The sequence below is a fragment of the Atractosteus spatula genome, chromosome 6 (genome assembly GCF_055471065.1).
Source record: "Atractosteus spatula isolate fAtrSpa1 chromosome 6, fAtrSpa1.hap1, whole genome shotgun sequence".
NCBI lineage: Eukaryota > Metazoa > Chordata > Actinopteri > Semionotiformes > Lepisosteidae > Atractosteus > Atractosteus spatula.
Genome location: NC_142711.1, coordinates 63,976,044 through 63,999,138, shown reverse-complemented (window position 1 = coordinate 63,999,138; position 23,095 = coordinate 63,976,044). Strand labels below are relative to the sequence as shown.

At 38.7% G+C, this 23,095-nt stretch overlaps 1 protein-coding gene across 1 annotated transcript in view; it reads right to left on the bottom strand.

Annotated features, from left to right (window-relative positions):
- The window catches only part of LOC148833185 (uncharacterized), a 151,477-nt gene that overhangs the window by 104,568 nt on the left and 23,814 nt on the right, over nucleotides 1–23,095 (bottom strand). The window contains exons 5-9 of the mRNA XM_088918174.1: nucleotides 19,254–19,392; nucleotides 17,855–18,022; nucleotides 17,492–17,638; nucleotides 3,896–3,979; nucleotides 3,355–3,501 (exon numbers count right to left, since the gene is read on the bottom strand). Coding sequence (XP_088774300.1) covers nucleotides 3,355–3,501; nucleotides 3,896–3,979; nucleotides 17,492–17,638; nucleotides 17,855–18,022; nucleotides 19,254–19,392 — 685 coding nt within the window. The remainder of the gene's footprint in view (nucleotides 1–3,354; nucleotides 3,502–3,895; nucleotides 3,980–17,491; nucleotides 17,639–17,854; nucleotides 18,023–19,253; nucleotides 19,393–23,095) is intronic.

Genomic DNA, 23,095 nt, shown 5'->3' with positions numbered 1-23,095 from the left:
CAGAACACAGCACGTCCGCATCACCAAAGGCTTCCGTCACGCTGTAACTTGAAAGAGACAATTAACCTGAAAACCCCACTTGAGAGGGTGAATGAGCGCTGAGCAAAGGAGGTCACAGTAGCAGTGACACATAAGTACAATTTAATAAACAATATTCATTGCACTTAATTAGTGAATAACCAAATTCCAGATAAAGGGTGCTAAAATTTGCGTCTGCACCCGCATATATGTGTACAGATAAAATGAGTCCAGGTGGGTCGCTGCCTCAGCACGCGTCACACCCGAAGAAGGCTCCACGGCCGAAACGTTGTGTTTTCTTTCTTCTCTTTTCAGCATGGAATAAACCTTGACTTGTTCCTTTAAAGATCAATAAGGTGAATTAAAGGATAATCTTGGGACTGGCGAAGTTTTAGGACCCTTCGTTACCCTTTGTTCTCACAGTTATTTGTAAGCCATGCTTTTCATTTTAAGCATTCAAATCCAGAATCGATTACAAATACTAGGCAATACTAATTGAAATTACTAATTGGAAAAACAACTAATTTAATTTGACAAATTAATGTAAAAGATGTCAGAAATATTATCATTTTTAAATATTTTGAAAGACACAGATCGGATTATAACTGAAGATAATACCATAAGAACTCTGATATTATTTTTTTCAAACAACACATTTTAATTGAACATTTAAAATGAAAATAAATCTATATATTATGCAGTGTTATACCTTTGTGTGAATAAATCTGTCAAAGTTTTGCTGGTTGTTCATTTCTGAACCTACTGTTTTTTCAAGCTCTCATTTGTTAATTTCATTTTACTCCCTTATAATTCAGCACAAACCTTCACTCTTTACTTCATATAGATCCCTGTGTCTCTCAAAACCAATCACAACAAGACACCATAAATGAGAGACGGCGTCTTATCAATCAAAGAAAGCATCCGAGTGCTTGAATGGAATTGATATCTTCTCTTTCTGACAATTCTCCATATTTGTACAGTACGTGTTCTTACACTGAAAACAACAGTATAAGGCTGGAAAACCAATCAAATCAAATGTGAGGTCTAATCTAATTGCATGTTCATTTACCTTAAAACAAAAGTAAGCATTCTCCTTTTAAAAGTATATATATATGGTAATTAAACAGATTTTAATAAACACTTCACCATTAATCACTAGGTTTATACAACACAGACCCTCCATCTTTTTCCTTAATTTTACTGTTTGTTTTTACTCACTGTAGCAGCCTTAGAGCCCCACAAAGCAGATTAGGTTTTCTGATCTTGTCACCAGAAAACAGTGAGGTCATTCAAAGGTTAAATAATTCAATGCTGCAGGCATGATTATAATACCTTAGTATTTGATTAAAACTAACATTTATTGTGCATACTGTCTTCATTTCTTAGTTTTAAAGCCTGAGAACGGGGAATTTTTCAAGAATCCCTGCAGGTAATTGGTAAGGAATTTTACATCTTCAATTTCTTAACTACTGGCATTATACATTAAAACCGACACTGAATACATGCATGAGAGCAAAATGTGGTACCACAGGGCCTACATTAAAGCTACTCAATGATGCTGAAACCTAAGAACATATTAAATCATCTTTATATATGTAGGGAATGCATAATGTAGCTTACTTTCTCAGTTGTCTTTTAAGATACACCACGCACAGATGAGAAACAAAGCAAGGAGCAACCTTAAAACAGGCTGCTTTTGTATTCAGCTGCTCTCAGTTAACATTTCAGTGCCTCTCCATGTTCTGCAGCAAATTTACTTTAAGCTTCAATCCTGTGACAGATTCAATCAACCTATTTTGTGGGAAAACAGGTCATATTCGCTGCAGAAAGGCTTCATATTTAAAGAATAAAAATCTCCAGCAAAGTGATATTGAAACTGACAAGATGTAGGAATGTAAAGACAATCGCACTGGGAAAAAAAAGTGCAACTGCAACAGGTATTTTAGCTGATACAATACATTTTTTACACTTTGGGGATCAACAGTTAAGCTTAAATTCATCTTGGAAAAGCAGAAAAACTGAAAAGAAAAACATTTCATCAAAGACACCGCTTCAGAATAAAATGATTGTCTGTTTTACTTATGTTTCCAAGAAAATATTTCAGACGTGTATGCCCAAAGGCATCAGATTTCTTAACAACAGCAGGACACAGTGTAAGTTATTAAAACAGTTTTGTACAGTAACCTAATAATTATTTCTTAATTGAAACATCAGATGCATTCAAAAGCTTATTTGCTGTCAGCATGAATAAAGGTTTACACATTAAAAACGTGAATAATAATCTGAATATGTATTTATGTTTTTCTTCCTGCTTTAATTACTGATTAAATAGGGATCATTACATAACATACAATGCAAAACAGTTCTTCTGTCTTGAAAATGCATAAAAAATGTTTTTGTTTCCATATTTTCTCTTATGTTTTAAGGGACATTCCAATAATAACACAGCTTAGTGATCTTGTCCAAAACTTCAGCAGTCTGAAATTTGATCTTGCGTATTCTCTGCAGTGCTTTAGATGTGAGGTTTGATAATGGTAGGTATAACAAATATGTGATGACAACAGATTTCCAAACAGTACCGGATCAGTGAAATGTTCTGCTGAATAATGTATGAAGTGTAAAATATTAGGAGAACTCCTTGTCATTCATATTCTGAGACATTGAAGTCTCTTCACTTTTATTTAAAAGGTTTCTTACTGAAGTTCCAAACAGAACTGAAATGCCTTCACATAGCAAGGCATGCTTTGCGTTTAGGACAACATGCAATTTTTTAAATTAATATCAATTGCAACTACACATAAGTCCACTACATCAGACAGTAATCCATTCTATAGATTCAATTTTGTTATTTACATATGAACATGACTGAGCAAACAAGCTCATTTAAAAAGTTCACATGCTAATGTGTGACATTTAAACCACACTTTACATTAGAAAAGGAAATAAAACCATAGGTTTTCAATGCTTTTCACGTTCCTGGACTTATTTATGACATCAAAACCAATGTTAACCTACAAGAAGGATTTCTTCCATTCAGTACTTACACTGACGAAAATAACTCACTCCACAAAACAGGCATACTTAAGAGGTCAACAAAATATTTATCGATATGTTGGAAAAAGGAAGGCATCAAGATTTTCAACTCAAGTGCAAGTCAGACATCAATACCAGGACTAACATAAAACCAATACATTTATATACAGTGCAACATGAGATCTCTATCATGCCTGTATGCTCATCAATATGTCATTTTGAGATAATTAAGCTGAGGAGTAATAAGGGTAATTTATGAAGTAACTGCAGTTCAGGGTAGTTAATGGCATTTCAGTACTGTACCTGGCATGTGGCCTGCTTATATAAGTTACGGGAGGCTTCGAGTTCAGTCTGTAATCGTTCCATCTGAGCCACCACTTGCAGAGCTTCTCTCTCTTTGTGTTTCTGTGTTTCCTGAATCTGTAGCATCCTGTGCTCCTGTGCTTGCAGCTTCAAAAAAAAATAATTGAAAAAAATCCAAAAATAAAAACATTTTACAACCGCAAAAACCACCACACGGCATACGTTTCCCAGTACTTCAAAGAGATCCAATGTGAATTCTGATAACCTCATGCAAGTGATTACTAAAATATGCTAACAGCAGTCACAAGACTGTCTGCACGGTCAGCATTCATTCAAACGGCTTATATTTAGCTTATGTGTAAAAAGAAAAGATCATTTTTAATCTGAGAAATAAAGATGTGTTTTGTGTGTAAAAATCTTATGAGTTATCTGCTGCATGACTATTGCTGCAATGTGCAGACTCACACTGCACTACAGCCCTTCTACAAACACAGCAAACACAATAGGTTTCATTTTCTGGCACCTTGTTTTAATTTCATACCTCAGCAAGGAGTCCATCTTTTTTCTCTTGCAGTAGAAGTATTTCCGTCTGCTGTCTCTGTAGCTCCTCTCCTCTTTTCTGAAGCTGCAAGTTTATACACAAAAGCAAACCACAATGTCAACCAATTGGACCTCACTTAAGCAACCTGGGTGATCGATTCGAAAAGCAGAGGATGAACAGGACCCCATTTCTGCAGTATGGTGTTCAAACTGCTCATTCATTAAAAGATGCTCTTTCTTATTGATTTTGGCTTAAGTAATGAGAAAGCTTATCCAAAAATCTTTAGCATTTGGGCTCAAGTTAAGGAAATCGATACAACCATTTCCCATTTGAACAGCATATGTGAATTTTATGTACGAAAGACAAGACAAAGACAAAATCGGATAAATCAATAGCATTTGTCGATACAACATAAAGCTGACAAATGGCGTTTTTAAGCAATTAAAGTGAGCTGTAAACATACGAAGGCTAATCAATTCAGATGTTTTTTCTATTATCAGTATTTAAACGCTGATTTAAATTATCCCAGATGCATAATTTGACTCTAAATAGCTTAAGATCCAAGCTTCAGATTAAAAAAAAAAAACAAAAAGCAAAAATGTGTCTGGAGAAATTTATAAAAGAACAAAATACTCGACCCCCCACCTTCTTGGCTATAAGGAAACAAAGAAATGCTACCAGTGTCTTTTTTTTGTTTGGCTTCAGCAATAAATGTTTTACAAATCCGTGTTGAAGTCCAGGGGGGGACCCTGACGGTTCGCAAGCCCGGGAACTCTGGGAAACCCTGTGAATACCTGGTGCCGTCCGTTAACCAAGAGAGAGCAGTTTGCAGAAAAGCATGAGTGCTCGTTTTCTGGTCGCTCCCTGTAGAAGGCACTCACTAACCCCATCAGTGAGCAACTCGACCCTTGCGCCCCACAAGCTTGACATCAGGACCCTCCCAGCACCTCCAGGCCTGTTGGGGACCCCGGCAGGACCCTAGTCCAAAGGTGCAAAGGGTCAGGCCACTGGTGTCCTCAGGTCTGGAGCCACTCCTCAGCTAGTTCACATGGGGCTTCCAGCTGACCCGCATCTGTTCCATGACCTGTCTTTTACCCATAGCTGCACGCAGCCAACAGAGGGAAACCAACAGGAGCAAAGGTGGACCAGCTTAGTAAAAATAATAAAACGGCAAAAGCCGAAGATCCTCATTCAGGATCCGGAATGAAGCTCAAAGATAAACATTAGCTTCAGATTTTTAAATCACATATTGTAGCTTCCATATTTTGCACTATCCCTGCTAGCAAACTAATGTGTATCATTCTAATATGGGACAAGTTAAAAAATAATACAGCACCGAGTACAAAATAATTAGAAGAAGAATATATTTTAGCGCAATAACAGTGTCCCCATAACCTATTTATAAATATCTATGGTATATTTTACATGTATAATAATAAGAGAATGATAAAATCGTTTTGCAGGATTTGAAAAGCTGACACCTATAGCATGAAGAAACATATAAAAGTGAAGCCACTATATGGGAGCTGCGAGTTAGAAAATTCCCAATATTTACACCTGTTCGTTTGGAAACCGGTGATGGAGACCAAGGGAAGTCATTTTCCTGGGAAACCTGCACTAGCATGTCTTTTAGAAAATGACATCCCAACGTAACAGCTCTAAAACCCTTCTGGGATTTACTTCAGCTGATACCGCGAAGCGTCAAAGGTGAGTTCTGTGTTAGTAAAGCTAAACTAAAGAAAAAATTTCCCCAAGGTAATTGCTTGCTCCATTAATATTCATAAAGAGCTGATTCTTATATCAGTCGCGTGGTTTGTCTCTGGCGTGCCATGTTCCTTCTGCAGAATTCAGACCGGCTACATATGCAATAGGCAGAAGACAAGCCAGGGAAAAACATCAGGGGAAAAAAAATCTTTGATATTCCTTGTATATTTGCAAAATGTTGCAGTTCATTTTTTCAGAATTTTATCAAAAGACATTCATGTTTTTGTTTTGTCTTTTGATGCTTTTCTGCACCCCCTTTCTGCACTGCGTTTCTGCCTTACAGAAGTAGTTTAATCACGCGTAAGAAATTACTAGCTTCTCTGTTCGTGAAGCATGACATTTCAATTGCACAGCCAATAAAAGTATTACATGAAGAGGGCTGAAATGATTTACTGTCTGGAAAGCCTGAAGACCAAGGTTACCATGGTGAGCTGCCTTTTCCATGTATACAAGGTCAAGTGAAAATGACCTATCCATGTGCAAACCTCAGTCTTATCACATCATAATGTTACTCACGTAACAGATGGGTGTTCTCTGCATTAAATGATCACTTTTTTTTTCATTAAAAATTTTATGCAAGGAAAACATTCTTCTTTCAACACATGCATAATTACCTAAAAATAACACAAAGAAGCTACTTTTCACTTTTCAGTGGTCATAGGTTCTTACGAACAGAACAACATATCATAATCCATGTGTATTCCACTCCCTTCCACCCCAAAGACAAGAACAAAGAAGGTATAACTGTCTGTATAGTAATTCTATATCTGGCCTAAGATTTTTGTGCTGGAGCGTAAGTAATCTGAAGTCTTATTCTTGTGCAGAACTGTGCTTTTATAAATGTCTCTAGAATTACACACGCTATAAGAAAATAAAACCCTCTGGGCTATGAATCTGTTGGATTTGGAGAGGTAATCATCAAATATTTAAGATGAAAATGCAGTAACAGATGCTAGCTGTCATGTGTAAGCTTAGTGAATGTTATGACACGGCTTTTAAAACATTTATATGCAGAGCATTTTGATGAAAATATTCATTAACTCACAGGAACCTTTTTGTCTGTTAAGCATCATTGCAAGAATGTGCAAAATATATACACCTACAGAAATGCAAATAATATCAATAAAGACAGTCAAGGCTGTAAAAAATCCTACTGTTAATACATACTTTCAAAAAAATGAAAACGCACATTATTTAATTTTGTCTGTTAGACTTTAAAAAATAACATCTTATGGTTTCAAAGCAATAAAAACAATTGCATTTTAAAAATCAAGATCTGATTCTCAATAAATAAGGATCACCATGTAAAACTAAGGAAACTGCATGCTATTTTTATTTTACTTTCAATTCATCTAACACTTGCTAATGTAAACTTGCAATATTTTGGTGGTTTCAATGTTTTGTTTTAATTGCAACACAAGCAGAAAAAAAAACTCTATTAAAATTCCAGTTCAAAAAATATTCTGGAAAAAACAAATTTACTTAATAGCATGGAGGTAGAAGTGTTAATATTTGGCAGATTAACAAACTACAGAAGATGCATTTGTACACAAACAGCATGATTGCACTCTCCAGAGACTCACAGCACCCCGAGTAAAAGGGTACTTGAGGGAAAAGGGTCTCCTTCTCTTTTTAAAACGAAAGTTAAAATTATACACATTGCAAGAGTATTCAGACCCTTCCTATGGTGTCCCATTTTGTGAAATAACAAAACAATGCATAAACTTTAACCTAAATTTTACTTAAAACCTCAAAGCTCAAAACGAAGACTTCTAAGCCCAAGACAATGTACAGTAAACATCATCAAAAAATAAATATGTTGATTGCATAAGTACTCCGACTGTGAAATCAATATTTGGTAGAAGCACATTTGGCAGCAATTAGAGCCACAAGTCTTTCTGGGTGAGTCTCTACCATCCTCACACAGGCAGCCGCCATCTCGCCCCTCTTCGCGGCAGATCTGCGCTCTCGAGCTGCTTGGGGCGGCTTCACGTTGCCAAGTCTTTCTGCAGAGTCTCAACAGGACTCAAGTCAGGACTTCAGCTGGGCCACCCAGTGACACTCACCTTCTTCTCCCACCACTGCAGTGTGAATCACATTCCTTCTCACATGCTGTATGTATACACACGTCAAGGGATGCGTGTGAAAAGGTTACTGTCCACTATCTTCTACAGGAAAAATACATCTTCATTTCTTACCATGGTTATACCTCACATTTCTTCCTTTTCATGCCTTACACTGATTAAACATTAATTCTGTAAATGTGTAATTGGTGATCAAGATTACCTAAATGTGATGTAAAATAAACAACACTTTCTATCTTAAAGGCCCGACCAGGCCATATGAGTGATGAGCGGGGAACGGAGTTTGTACTCCTCTGATTCGGAGTTTCTGTGCCAGTGTTTGTACGGTAATTCAGACTACTGTTTCTATGCCATTGAGCTTGGGTTAGTAGACATTTACTGACTTCTCAAGGAAGCTGCTGATTTCTTATGCAAGCTGCAGCATTTAAGATCAGAACAGATGTGCACTATTCTTACTGCAGCCACGAGATTCAGGCCCTCCTGGCAAAGACTCAGATGACCAGTGATGTATTCAGACTGTTAAAGTCCCTCCATCATCATCTCTAGAAAAACAAACTGAAAATAAATGTCACTGGTTATCTTCTTACAAACAACAAGACTATCTGTTTTCAGTGACTCCACTTGCAACAAGCATTTCAGCAGCAGCAACAATAATAATAATAATAATAATAATAATAATCACACAATTTATACAGCTATTTTAATCTAAAAGATGTTTTACATATAGGAGCCAGCAGCCATATCATCCTGTAACTCACAATGGGCAGCCCACTGGAGCTCAGCAGCTGTGAGCCTGGTCAGTACCTGGATGGGAGACCTCCTGGGAAAAACCAAGGTTAGTGCTGGGAGAGGTGTTAGTGGGGCCAGTAGGGGGCGCTCACCCTGCGGTCTGTGTGGGTTCTAATGCCCCAGTATAGAGACGGGGACATTATTCTGTAAAAAGGCACCGTCCTTTGGATGAGATGTAAAACCGAGGTCCTAACTCTCTGTGGTCATTAAAAATCTTAAGGTGTTTCACGAAAAGAGTAGGGGTGTTACCCTGGCATCCTGGCCAAATTTCCACCCTTTACCCATCATGGCCTCCTAATAATCCCCATCTCTGAACTGGCTTCATCACTCTGCTCTCCTCCCCACTAAGAGCTGGTATGTGGGGAGTGTACTGGTGCTATGAGTGGAGTGTCCAGAAAAGTACTATACAAGTGTAAGGAATTATTTTTTACTATTATTATGGTTATTATTGTTATTGGTGTTGAATGAACCACAACCACAGCCTCTATGCCTCCACAGCACCAGGACTGAGAAACTGCCCCACTAGATGAATTAAGGAGGCCTGACTGTGCAAGCGCAGAGCAGACGTGAGCAAGCCCTACTTTCATGCTTTCACAAACGGTGCCTCGGGATCTTTATCGACTCCATAATCAGAATCAGCACAGTGTCCAGTCACCATACTGGAGCGGTGGATCGGACATACTGATCTTGACACCCATTGGTCCAATAACACCGCTTCAAACAGCAACCAGGCCTTTGAGGTCTCTCTCATCAGCAGTGTGGACCAGGTTTACCAGACTTGCTTAGCTTCCAAGATGTAATGAGGTCAGACTAGGAAGCATTAACACTCCTGTTTTAAAAGGAGAAATTCTGAAAAAAAAAATGCAAAGGAAAAATAACGGATAAACAACGCTAATGAGCACTGGCAACAAAGAAGCTGCACCTTTACGACTCCTACTGAGAATCTATGCCATTATAAACACAGAAACATTAGTAACAGCAAACGGGGTGATTTAACTATTGTAAGCCCACTGCAGGTCCTTAATGTTAACCACCAGACAAGCCACACCTGCATGTTTCTTTCAGCCCCACGAGAAGCCCGACTGAACGCGAGCGCAGTCCCCTCAGCACACAGCACAACACACAGCCCGTTTCCTTGCCCCTTCAGTGCTCGGGCTGAGCAGTGACTTTTTAACTCCACTTTGTGGCATCCATTATGAAAGAAATCTTTTCAGTGACTGGCACTAATTTCGTGAGGTACAGTCTGAGGATTTTGTGATGCTGTTGTTTACACAGTGCACACAAACAAACTTCGACTTTGAACACAGCCACGGGACCTCCATTCCACCCGTGGCGACCCCTAAACACTTGGCAATGTTCCTCCATATCTCTTCCGCTCAGTTTGAATGCAGGCGATAGGTCAGCGCAATATGTTGTGTCATAATTCTTCAATGGTCTTCCTAGGAAGGTAGATCTTTAAAAGGCCTTGCAAATTTTTATTTCAGACAGCAAAATTATTTCACATGGCGCTTCTGTTTGTGCCATAAGATAGTTGGCGTACAGACATTAAAAACATGCCAGGCAGTGAAAACAAGCACAGAAACGGATCAGAATACTTTTAAAATGGGATTGGTGTACTACATCCCTACTGAAGGTATTCACCTATGCTCACATCACAGCAGTTCAAAGGTAAAAAACTATTTCCACCCAACAGAAGAATCTTAATAAATACTTATTTAATCAACACTTATGAAGCAAATCCCATGAGTAAAGGCTGCTACTTTTCTTAATGTACTGTTATAACCTTAATTTAACCTTGAGGTTTTCTCCTGTGCATTAACTCAGTTAGCAGATTATCTTATTTCCATGTTTGACACATTACCTCACTAAATTGCATATCACATTGTTACAGAAGCATCAGAAGCTAATCTTAAACTTGTCTCATCAGCATTAACACTTCAGGGCCCAAAGCGGTAGGCTTCAACAACAAAACTGATAATGATGATGCAAACAGGCAACCCTTTAAAAGTCTTTCAAAAAACTTTTGGGTTTCTGATGTTTCTTAATTGCTTAATGAGCTATCCATATCAAAATCAGTACATCTCTAAATATGTTATGTAAAACAAATAAAGGGCTGGGGTCATTTAATTCCAAGACAGGAGAGAAAATGTCCTCAGTGGTGAAAAGTTAGGAACCAATGTGTAGTATTTGTTCAGTCACCTTAACGGTTCTGTATGTTCGGGGGCCATCCACTGTTACAATCACTGCAAATTTAAAATGCTTGTTAAATCAATGTTTTAAAACAAATACTGAATTAAATTAAAGTCATTTTACAATTACAATCGCATTTCTAATTATCCCAGCTTCGGGACTGGTCCCAGTTTCACATCGATTGTTTATGCTCTGTATTATACAGTGGAGCTTTCAACACGTCTGGGCCATCAGAGAGAATCACAGACAGGAGCTGACCAGCTTGAGTATAACTGGACACCGAGGGGAACTCATCATTTCTAATTTTACCATTCTTTTGTCTCATTTTGGTACAGTTTCCACATCCCCTCACTAAGCCTGGAAAATGGCCGTGATGCAGGCTTCTTACTTACACCCACGTTATGACGTGGTGAGGGCATAACTTAATAATATAAAAAAATGTTAAAAGTTAAACCCAACCCAACACAAAAACTATGACAATTTAGACATGGCGAGATTTCACAAGCACAATACTATTAAATAAATGAACATTTTAAAAGTTCAGTTCAAAACTGGTGTCTTGTTCTCCACATGTTCACAGCACCAGGTGCTATTTTACTCAGAAACATTTTCACAAGCTTTGATTACAGGTAATGAACTCCTGTGACCCCTAACACTTCCACTCTCAGAAGAAAAACCAATGCCAGCCATGTGAATGCATCAATAATTTGTGACAAAAAATAAAATGTAATACAGGGATAAAGATTTCTTGCTCACTTAAGTATAGCAGATTCTCTGAGAACAGTAGAAAAACGTAGGAAATACAATAATAAAAAATAATGAGTATATCCCTGAAGCTTTTTGCACATCATAATCCATTTCCAGAATTCTAAATATACTAGGTAATGGTTATTCTTTGCATAAAATTGTCTTATAAATTACAGCCTCTTGCTAAGGAGATTTACTTATGTCCTGGGGCTTATCATGTTTAAACAGAAATATGTTTCCAGTTTTCAAGGATTATGTCTTAAAAAAGAGCTATGTAAATACATTCAAATAATTAAACCAACTGCACGCAATAATTGTGATTTTCACGCATTAGAAAAGCGCTACATGAAGTCTCTAAAGCAACTGTGCTCAATTTTAGAAAATGTTATCAAATGTGCAGTGGAAGAAAGCTTAGCTATTAAGACAATTGAAAAGCACCTTAAATGCCATTATGCTTTTTTACACAATTATTTACAGTGTATGGCTTACTTAAATATGTCAAAGGGTGAAATGCACTGTTTTCTTTCAAGCATTCCATAAAGAAAATTATGATCATATTCACCACTATTAGTTTTGTCTGATTCACAGCTTTCATTCAATGCAACAGGAAAGCCCAACCATTACATCGGAAATGTAATTATATGTTTTGCTTTAAAAAAATTAAACAACTGCACATATACACTACACATTTCTTTAAGGGCATAAAGGTAATGTTTCAGCATGATTGTATGGGAATAGTTATACGTATAGGTCTTCTAATGGTGACTGGCAGACAGTTCTTACACTGCGCTTTGGGTGTGAATCTCAGGGTCTTATAAGCACAGCAGAGAACAGTGAGCAGCTTTAAAATCTGTTCTTCTCTCAACAACGTCCTTCAAATCCTATAATATTTTGCTATTTTTTTTATTTATTATTACGACTGTTTGGGTTTCTAGGTTTGCTGTAAGAAAACAGGGAAGGTCCATCCGTCTAGCACAGTTTCTATTCTAATAGATGAGAATACCATCCAGCTGTTTCAGGAAAGAGATCTCATCTTCCACTTAGTCTGTTCCTTCCGTGGTATCACACAAGTGCTATCTCACCTGCGAGTTAAAATTCACCTTTATGAATTTCAAAGGCTTCTGTTAATGGAAGAGGGAATCTGCTTAATGTTGAAAAGGAACTACCCGTTTAATTAGACAATTTAGTGGGGAATCCTGAAAACGGAACAATAAGAAGAAACCAGGCTTGAGGTGAATGTTTTTACCTGGGCAAATATTTTATTCACTGCGCAAAATATAATACTGCCAATTAACATGAACTTTAAAACAAAACAAGTAGATTATGTGGCAGAATCCTTAACAAACATCTGTGGAAAACCGTGTCACTTGACCCTTGACCAGTGTACACCCGGATGGTTCCCATGGGTTCAGAAACAAGACTATTATGCTGAGCGATCTTGAGTTTGAAGGAACTAGAAAAGCAGGCAGTTTTGGTGGCTTCCAAGCTGGCACAGAGGGAAAGAGTACAAAGCTATAAAGCTTCTCCTATCTGTGTGAACATGCACCAGTGAAGAAGTCCCAGTAACAAACATTTTCCCTTTAATAAAAGGACACCTTTTACAGAGACAATTTGCCACATAAATTAAGAAACAGTTACATTATTTTAGCCTCTGTAAATTTCAACTAAAACTGCACATACTATAAGTGGGATTGACCCTTACTGGATAAGGTTTATTCTAATGGACAAATTACAGAATTAATGTGACGGCAGCTCTCCTCAAAAGGATTAATACTCCGGTATGCAAGGATTAACCAAGGCAGGAGGCTGCAGAGAAGGATCAGATATAGAAATGGATAGTGCCTCATTTCAGCCACATCACAGCAGGTCAGCTCAGCGCCAGCACCCCTGTCCGATGTGAAGTCATGTCTGAAGAGTTAAAGACCAATGAGAAATCCAGACACCTCGCACACAAACGTGTGGTTACAAGCCAGGCAGTGCTACATCAGCTGCAAAAAAACAAGTCATTGGATTTAAGGATTGTTCTGCTGGCTGACAGAGGTGTGGTGCTGCGGCTGACTACCCCGCTCCTGGGTCTAGGGTTCGATCCAAACTGGTGTGTTTACCTGCTCTCCTCCAGTTCCCCACCCCCTCTTCCAACGACCTGGACTCTTATTCATTACAAAGTTAATTGGAGTCTCCGAGCAGTCTCTGGTCATGTGTCCTGTCCCGAGGGAAGGCACGTCTTGTGCCCCCCGAGTCCAGGACGGGCAGAACCCCAGTACCCCCAGCCTGACCAGGGATGGGCGGAACAATTCAGGATCAGTTCTGCGAAACCGCTTCTGCAAATGCAAACACTGTAAGGAATCATTACCCTCTGTGATCAAGACGTCACCCAATCGTGGCATTCCCTTAGCCACATGGCCTTTGTAATATACGGTACACCTCTGGTCCTGCGTGAGCACTGCGTGTACTGCTCTGAGGAGGGTTTGACTGGACAGCACACCTTCAGCTCTGTTCTCTGATCACTGTGAAGTCTTTGTCTGCGACCGCAATGCAGTAGAAATGTGTTACGCTCTGCGTCTTAAGTATACCCATCTTTCAAGCAACAATGAGGTTTATACATGTCTGTAAGCAGGCAAATAACAGTTATAAAGCTATTTTCCGGTTCTGTATTAAGCGTTCATAGAGGATCGATTAACATGAGTATTTACCATACAGGGTTACCGAAATACGTCATTGGCAAACAAGCTTGCCCTCGGGGTCAAAACTTTTCCTTAAATACATAAATGTCTAATTCTGCTTATATTTTTGGTTATCTTCGAATACATGCTGCGAGCTCGTTACTGCGCCACTGCAGAGACAAAGCCAGGAAGGCGATATTGGCTGTTTCAGACAGATGCTGCTCAGGATGAAGCCCCAGTGTAGAAGTGCACATTCAGGCTGAAGGATCATTGATGGCACTGTCACTGCACGGCCTTGGCAAAATGTCAACAACTAGAGGGGATTTTTTTCATTTGATCGCAGCACATCGCCAGATTTAACTCGAATACAAAAGCTTTCAAGAGCCCCCAACGCTCCACTAAGGTTAATGATATCATTTGTATTATTTGCATATTTAATTACGCTCCCTGTTAAGAATAAGTGCTGTTTATTCAATTTGCTCTATTTTCTAGTTGGCTCGTTTTCAACAAAAATCACTGAGCCACACTGAGGATTAGCACGCATTTACCAGATGCGCCAAAACATATGCTAACAACCAAATGCTTTTCAAACAAGATGTCTTTAATCTTTCATTAACGTTGTGCCATGTTGCAGGGAATTCTGCCAGCAACATGCTGGCAATACAGGCAACAGCGGGACTTCACCTCTCTCCTCTCGATGAGTCAGAGGAGTGGTAAAATTTAATGCATCATCAGGAACGACAGCTCGGATTTTCATAATACACAGTTACATTTTCTAAAATTAAACATTTTTAAGCCAGAGGCTACAAGGACAATAAATTATTCATCTCCACTTTACAAAGGAACATTAATCAATTACAAAGATATAAATAAATTAAATACGGGGAAGAAGACAAGAATTTCATTTTCTTATGCAGAAAATGGCGTGCAAAGTATTTCTAAATCAATACTTTTAATATAATGGTGACAGTATTAACTTTTAATTTTCAATCTGAACACTTCAGCAAAACACAGAGTCAGTGCAGACCCAGGTAAGACAACCTATTCAGCATGTGTGACAGATTTAAGCAGATCATCACTGACTGAATTTCGATTTACAGAACTTGACCTCAGCAAAGTCAAAATACGGCTGAAATAAAAAAAAAAAACAAATGACACTTTCCATTTTGGAAATAGTGCTTCTCTCTCTGCGTCAGTCCTGTGATTATAAAGATAAGTGCGAACACTAGGCAATACCACAATGAGGTTTTTTTTATATGTCCTATTAAAGTAGCTTATATGTGATTACTTTGCAAGAGTATACTGTTTTCTCACCTGCATAACATTATAGTCTCTGCAGGTCATAATCTTATAAAATCACTAGGCTCAACCCAGCTTCATCCTTGGCTATATGGGCTCGGTCCAGACCGATTACTCTTCAATACGTTTTGTACCATTTCAGAAAGTTCCGAAAATCAAATCTTTCCTCCTGCCGCTCTCCCGAAGGCTTCTGGGCCACGCGGCTAAAGGGCTGGACGACGTACAAGTTAGCCGACAGCTAAGGCCAAGGTGAGGTTACAAGTGGCTCTGCAGCAGCAGGCTCTCCTACTCTAGTCTCTCTAACAGTCTTTGGGCAAGAGCCTCAGATAAAAGCCTCATCCCCATTAGCAGCAGCAGCTGTATCAAAACAGGCTGCCGTAACTTCAACGGCTTATAAATATACAGTGGATAAAGCACAGGGAGGAATGCTGTGAAACGTTAATATTTTATTTTGACATGCAAAGCTGCTGCCGACAGCTGTTGCCGAGGTCTTCCAAAACGGGCAGCAGCTGACTGTCGCAGTGGGTAGGGTCTCCGGAGGCAGACACGCGGCTCCGAGAGGACGCGTCCTCCTGTGCTCCGTAAATCCCGAGGCAACAGCCAGTACACGCTGCTGACAAACCTCCACTTCCGTCTCCCCGTCCCCGCACACACGCCAACCTGTCCCCAGAACCCTTTAATGGATAGAAGGCGGAAAATCCCGAAGGAAAGAGTACTTTGGTTCTACAACATTCAATGGGATACCAGGGACAGAGGCTTGGGCTCATATAAAATATTTACCTTCGCTACTGCTTGAAGATACACAGGGCATGACGGAGGCTTTAAAATGGCCCCTCCAACTAGATTTCAGTGGATTTCGTACAGGAATACAAGTCTACAGTTCTGAGGGGAATTGCGATGTTAGGGCAAACAGCACTTTTCTAACATACCAGTATATTCTTTATGAACATAAATCATTATTTTAGAATTGGTCTCTCTTCTCCTTCAATTTCAGCTGGCATTTTAATTATTCAAATGATCATCCTCCTATAGTATTCAAAGTAATCTCATAAACACATTCTTAAGATGAATTTGGAATTAATTGGTAAAAACAAGATTAAAGGGCAACTCTGCACACAAGTTCAGCATTTTTAACAAAAGCTGTCTTTACTTTCTGACTTTAATAAGTAATGACCTGCAAAAGACAGAGCAAGCCTATAGCTCATGTTTATTCGATGCAGGTATCTCCAGCATTTGTACAGACTAGCCCCTTACCAGCAGGTTTTATAACATTTTCTCATCAGCTAAACAGGCAATTTGCTAAATTAAGCCATTTGGATATCTTTTGTAGCAAATATTAATCAGCTAGCAAGGACCAAAGCTTCCTTGACTGAACAATTTTTAAAAAGTAAGCTACAGTTACAGCTACAGTGTGAAGCACACTTAAAACGTGTCACATCTAAGAGAAACGTCTGTACACATAGGGTTATGGGAGTGTGGAACAAGCTACCCAGCCATGCTGCTGAAGCCGATATTCTGGTTTCTTTCATGAAACTGTTGGATGAGATCTTATCAGCTAATCAGCTACAGGCAGCCAAACAGGCAAGATGAGCTAAACGTTCTTAACTGAACATCATAACTTCTCAACAGCTTCCAAATGGTCCTAATCTTAAAGAGGTGGGCAAGACAGGGTCACATATAAGACTGTGAGTGGACTGGGGCTCCCCAGGGTCATGGTGAGACACCCCTGGTTAGGAGAAACAGCAGGACTACCTGTAATGTGATGGTTGCACCTGGGAGGATGAAATCAAAAACTAGATAAATACAACTTGTAGTAATCTTTTGTGGATATCTCGTATCAGAAAAGAGCACGTTAAAACTCATTTACAAATAATTTAGATTTCTATAGACGGGCACAATCTATTGAGTATGGCATGACCACTCATTTCTGAAAACTATGCTGAGGAGTGAGCTCACATGGCACTTTGAATGCACTCCAAAGTACGCTGTGTTACATCAGGAAAACACCACAGGAAGGCAGCCGGAAGGAGACAGGGTGACATGAATTCATTCCCACTTACCTGTTCGGTCAGCATCACTGTTTTGTCCTCAAGATTCCTGCTCGACTTGACTAAAGCGCTAGTGCGCGCATCCTTGGCCACCATTTCCTCCTTCAGCTGTCCAGTCACCTCCTGCAACTCCTTTACCTTCTTCCTCTGGCTGGACAGCTAGTGCACAAACAGCATTCCAGTTTCAAACAAAGCAAAACTCGTCTGGTTCAGTCCGTGAGTAATTCTTCAAATCGACGGTCCTAAAAAACCTTGGTATGCAATGTGTATTTTTTTCCCTGCACAGATTAAAATTAATCTGATCACTAGAAATAAAAATTAGGAAAAGAATTAAAAGACAATTGAACCTTTCCCGCTGGAAATCAGAATGGTTACCTCATTCTGCATATCAGTTGCACCCTGCCGAGCCAGCTGAAGCTCTGTCTGGAGTCTGGTGATCAAGATATCTTTCTCTGCAATCTGAGCAACATTTTCCAACTGAAGCTGGTGAAGAGTCTGCAACTTGTTTTGCAGTACTGAGAAGGCACCATCTCTCTCTGAGGCCTGGAAGACAACAATCAGGTGTCTAATAACTGACACTTGACTCATCAAAACACTTATTTCACAAACCACAGTCTTCATTCTATATACACACACACAATTAATTGCTGCTTGGTTCTCAATTTCAGTCCTAAATGTTTGTCAATCTGTTCTAACGTTGTCATATATAATAAACTGAATATGTCTGATCTGTACAATAAAAAACAACCAAAAAATGAAAAACTTTCTATTGGGCTCCAAAGTAGCACAACCTATCAGGGTGCTTGAATGATGTGAAAGCAAAGGTCTATAACCCAAGAGGTGCAGGTTCGAGTCTGGGTCACGTCACTGGGCAACTGTTACCAGAATCCCCCAATCGATGGTGCACAATGAGCTGAGAGCCACAGACGGCGGTGTCTTGCTTTACAGAGACACAGCGCCCCCTGCAGGGTACTGGGGTCCTGTCTGCGAGGAGCGTGCCTCTCCTGTTATCAGTGCAGGGCTGTGCTGCGCGCGAGGTGCTAAAACACCTCCGACCCACAGGTGGGCAGGAGGGAGGAGTCTGCCTGCGTCTCCTCACTCTCCCATGTGCTACTGCGCATTTCAGAACCACGGGCTGAGATGTGAAAAACAACTGATACTCCACATTGCGTGGGTACAAGAAGAATCATGGCAACTGTATTTAAAAAATAAAAAAATAAATAAATGATGAAAGTTGCAGATCTGTCTGCTCCACTAATTTAAAAATCATAAATATAATGTGCTAAATACATACCTAGGGTATAATGGCAGAGTCCAATAACATGGTACTGTAAGTCACTGCAGTTTCTGTGTTATTTTCCTATTTTCATATCCTCAGAATGCAATACTTTCTTTCTGCAATTAGAATTTCCCCCATCTCCACTATATTGTAAAATGGGTTGTCATAAAAACCTTGAAGACAATGTATATTTATACCACTCAACACTCTTAAACCTGTAACAGCATAACCCACAGACAATAAAACAGCAGTTTGTAATTTTGTGACACTTCATAAGGAGGTGTGGGAAGCTGTAAAACTAAATTTCAATTGATTCGGTATTTAGAACCTCCAGGGCATAAATGTTTGTGCTTCAACACATGCAGAGAACATTGTTTTATATTCAACACATGTAAAGCTTATGGTAAAAGCACCAGAACAACATCGTAAACCTCTGCTACTGTTCAAACCTACGTGATTTCCATGCACTCAAGAACAAAAATGAAAAAACAGTACCTCGTCCACACCTTTGGCGTTCATCAGCAAACCCTTTTTAATCTCCTCTTGCAGACTGCGGATAGTCCTGTCCTTGGCCTTTAACTGGGACTTGAGATCCTCAGCATGAGCCGTCATGATCATATCTTCTTGTTTAGGACTATGTGAAGGACACTGTATTTAGCATCAACAATTTAAAGATTTATATGTCTTTAAATGAAAAAAAAATACTGTACTGCTTTTCCATTATCAAAATGCAAATAAAGATTTAAAAAAACATGTACTCAATGCTAATATTAATAAATGAAAAATTACTTATCTTGTACACAAGAAAAATCCGCATCCCCTAAGAAGATGCTCATCGTTATAACACATCTAGGTTTTGATAAAAGAACTGCTAGGAGTGATGGTAATAAATAAAAAAAAATCAATACTTAAAAAAGCATTAATAACGCCTTTTGTTTTCTAATTACAGCAGCCCAAATTCAGGCAGGATGCAATAAAAGTTCTAATGACACCTCTCTAGCGATGGTTAGATTGAGGCTGAAATGGGAGGCTAATTACAAACTCTTAATTAAAGTCCCTTTCTAGATTATACATGTTCTTTCCCAGTTCTTGTACCCCTGGTGAGTACAGTAATTGCTATTTAACGATTCATGCATTCTTCATGGTCATCATGTCTTTCGTCTTGTTTCCTGCTTCTTTCTTTAATTCCTAGCTGATCATTATGTCAGGGGGAGGTAGAATTCATTTTAACACCTGGCTCCGAGGCTGATATTTCTGATGCAGCCTGTCAACCAAAAAAAAACCTTTCCCATTCCCAGCTTACTGAAAGCAAACATGAGCCCTGGTAGTGTTAGAAACAGCAGAGAACCATACTTTCATCTTTACACACAGCAGGAGAAATGTCTTCCTCCAGCTACATGCCAAGTTGGCATGTTAACAAGTGGCTTTTGAAATTACGTCTTCTGCAAGACACTTGATTAGAGGATAACTGCAGCTAGTTTATCTCAAGAGATCTGGCAGAGAGAAGACTGTCCCTCAACTGGTCAAGATGAGAATCTAGTAAAGAGGAAGAGCACTATGGATAGCAAGATGGGGTGAATGAGGATGAGCTCTTATAATGCAGCTGAATACATAAAAAATACACTTCTATCACTAACAGGGATTACCTTGCCTAGGTTATACAGTAGATTGATAAGCATTTATAAGCATTAATTTACAGTAAATTAATAAGCATTTTCAAAATTAGTTCTGAGCTTTAGCAATATCTGTTTTTGTTTTGCAAGGAAAAATATTCAAAGAAGCTTTTGTTTTATCTTTGAAATGATATCTAAATTTGGGATATTAAAATTTAAAAAAAAATATATTTGGGACAGGTGGTGAAGAGACTGCAAACACTTCGGTTTTTGGTGCATGTTTTCACTCGCTTTTGCTTTGAAAAAGTACTATTCATTCACTTTAATCTAAAACTACTTGGGAATTCTTTTTCTTCTGGAAGCAATTAAATAAACCTAAATGTGCACTGTAATATGTAATCCCCCCTCTAGACTAGCTTGTCTGAAATGGAGTCAAACAACTTGCTTGCCTTATTTGTGAAATGTTATTATACAGCCTACTCCCTAACAAACCCTCAGTCTAAGCCACGTTTTATTAGGATTAAAAGGAAATACAAGGCTTTAGCCTTTAAAAGTATATTTTAAACAGTATCATAGTTTTTGCTTTCTCATTTAATGCAGAAACAGAACTTTACGATAAAAACAGCTGAATAAATGAACACTTACTGACCTGAAAGACACAACACCTGTAGGACCCGAACAGAAAGATTTTAAAAACGCGAAGGAAATGGTGACAGCAGTACAGCTCCTAAGTAAGGCTCAGGACAGGGACAGAAAATCTAGGTAGCTCAGTCCAAGCCACGTTAGAAAGATGCTTTACTGTCTTGCAATGAACAGATTTACTCTTCAAAGGATTTTCAAGGACAGCAGAACAATATTGACCTTGACACTCTTCTGGCAGCCAGAGGAAGAGAGGGTAAGCTTACCCTTCACGCTGCAGGGAGACACGGGGCACCCGACCTGGGTAGTGGGTAATTTTAAAAAGAGCTAAGGAAAGGGAAAAACACCTGAAGATTAAGAAAATGCTCAACAGCTATTGGGATCTTACTCACAATACAGCAATGAATTAAGAGAAATAAGATGGTTGCCAGCTAAGCTTTACATTGGGAGGAAAAAAAGGAAAGGGATTCATACAGAATTTGTAGGCAGTGGTCCATTTAGTAACAATAACACAGATCTCCATTGGTAAGTCACATAAATGCAGAGCAAGCCTTGACATAGAAAGCAAGGCAGAGCCCAGGAGAATAAGAGAGTTATGGCTATGGAAATTGACAAAGTTTTTGAAAACCTGTACTTCCTGCAAGCAGTGAAGGAAACAGCGCATGAGCCCTACAGAACACATCCAACGGAGAAAAGCAGTATAAGAAGATTAAATATACGTAGGGATGTGTTCAGACCCCTGATGAGCCTAAGCTAACATTTTTAACTTTTTGTAGCATGCAAAGTTATCACTTCCTAATAGGATTTTTAAAATTTATTTGAAAAGATTTACTTCTTCTTCGTCGGTGGCAATTTAAATGCCATGTAATCTGAAACAAGTGAAATGTGCTTATTTAACATTGCAGGGAAAACAACTAGAAGGTGAAGATTATGCTGACCACTGAGATCCAGAATGGTTAGACGTATTACTAGCTGTGTGCCAGTGTCTCTCTCAGCTTTTACCCCGATACAAATAACTTCACTGAAACACATTTTACAGAAAAGAAAGGGTTCTGCATTTTATTTTTAAAAACTGCCCAGAGGGCATGAATTCACCCCATCATTTAAGACATGTCTGCACCACCACACCGTGGAACACAGACCCAAAATGTCATCACATCACTGACCTTATTGGGCCACGTGGACACAAGATTAACATGGTATACAATTAAAGATTTATCACCACTTGCATATGTCACAGTATATCACATTAGAGTGAAACCACCAGGAACAGCCCTGGAAATTTCAGCATTTCCTCAACAAAGGAAGTTTGTTGGCTAATTGTTTAGGCTAATTTCTATGCATAATAATTAAAATTCAATTGCTGCTGCAGTTACTTTATTTTATGAAAGCAGATATAAAGAAAATATCTACATTTAAAATGTGTCATTAGAATTGTACTCTTCTGTATAAAAAAACTGTATAAAAATTGAAAACCATTTAAAAAAAATTGTTCAGGAATAGCCATAAAAAATTAAAAAGTATTTTTTAAATGACATAAAAAACCCTGTACTCTGCCTCACTCTGTACTCATAAACACAAACATATATATGTATAAAGAATATACCTATTTAGACAGTATGAAGGTTATGTTTTCTGCTATTAAAACAATCTTTTCACCACAGTAATAAATATCAGCCTCTTTAATGTGTCTACTAAGTACTGTAATAAATGAATCACATAAACTAAGGTAAAATTAGAACACTGTTTTATAAATGATATTATGTCAGGCTGACAAATGCTAGAACCTGTTATATTTAGCAACTAAGTGTCTAAATGATCATTCAGCACTCACAGGCTTGAAAAAAGCAGCCGGCTTTGTTGGCTATAAAACGGCTGCTCGATTTTTCATACTGTCATTCTGCTCTATTAGCAAAGCCTAACACAATTAGTTATGAATATGCAGTAATAACATGCAAATTGTTCCCTCACAATTGCCCCTAGGCAGTGGTCTTTGCCTTTCTAAGCCCGATTCTTTCTACATCATTACAGCAGCTTGGCATAATTCATCAGAATAAAAAACACCTCCGCTGTACTGCATGTGCC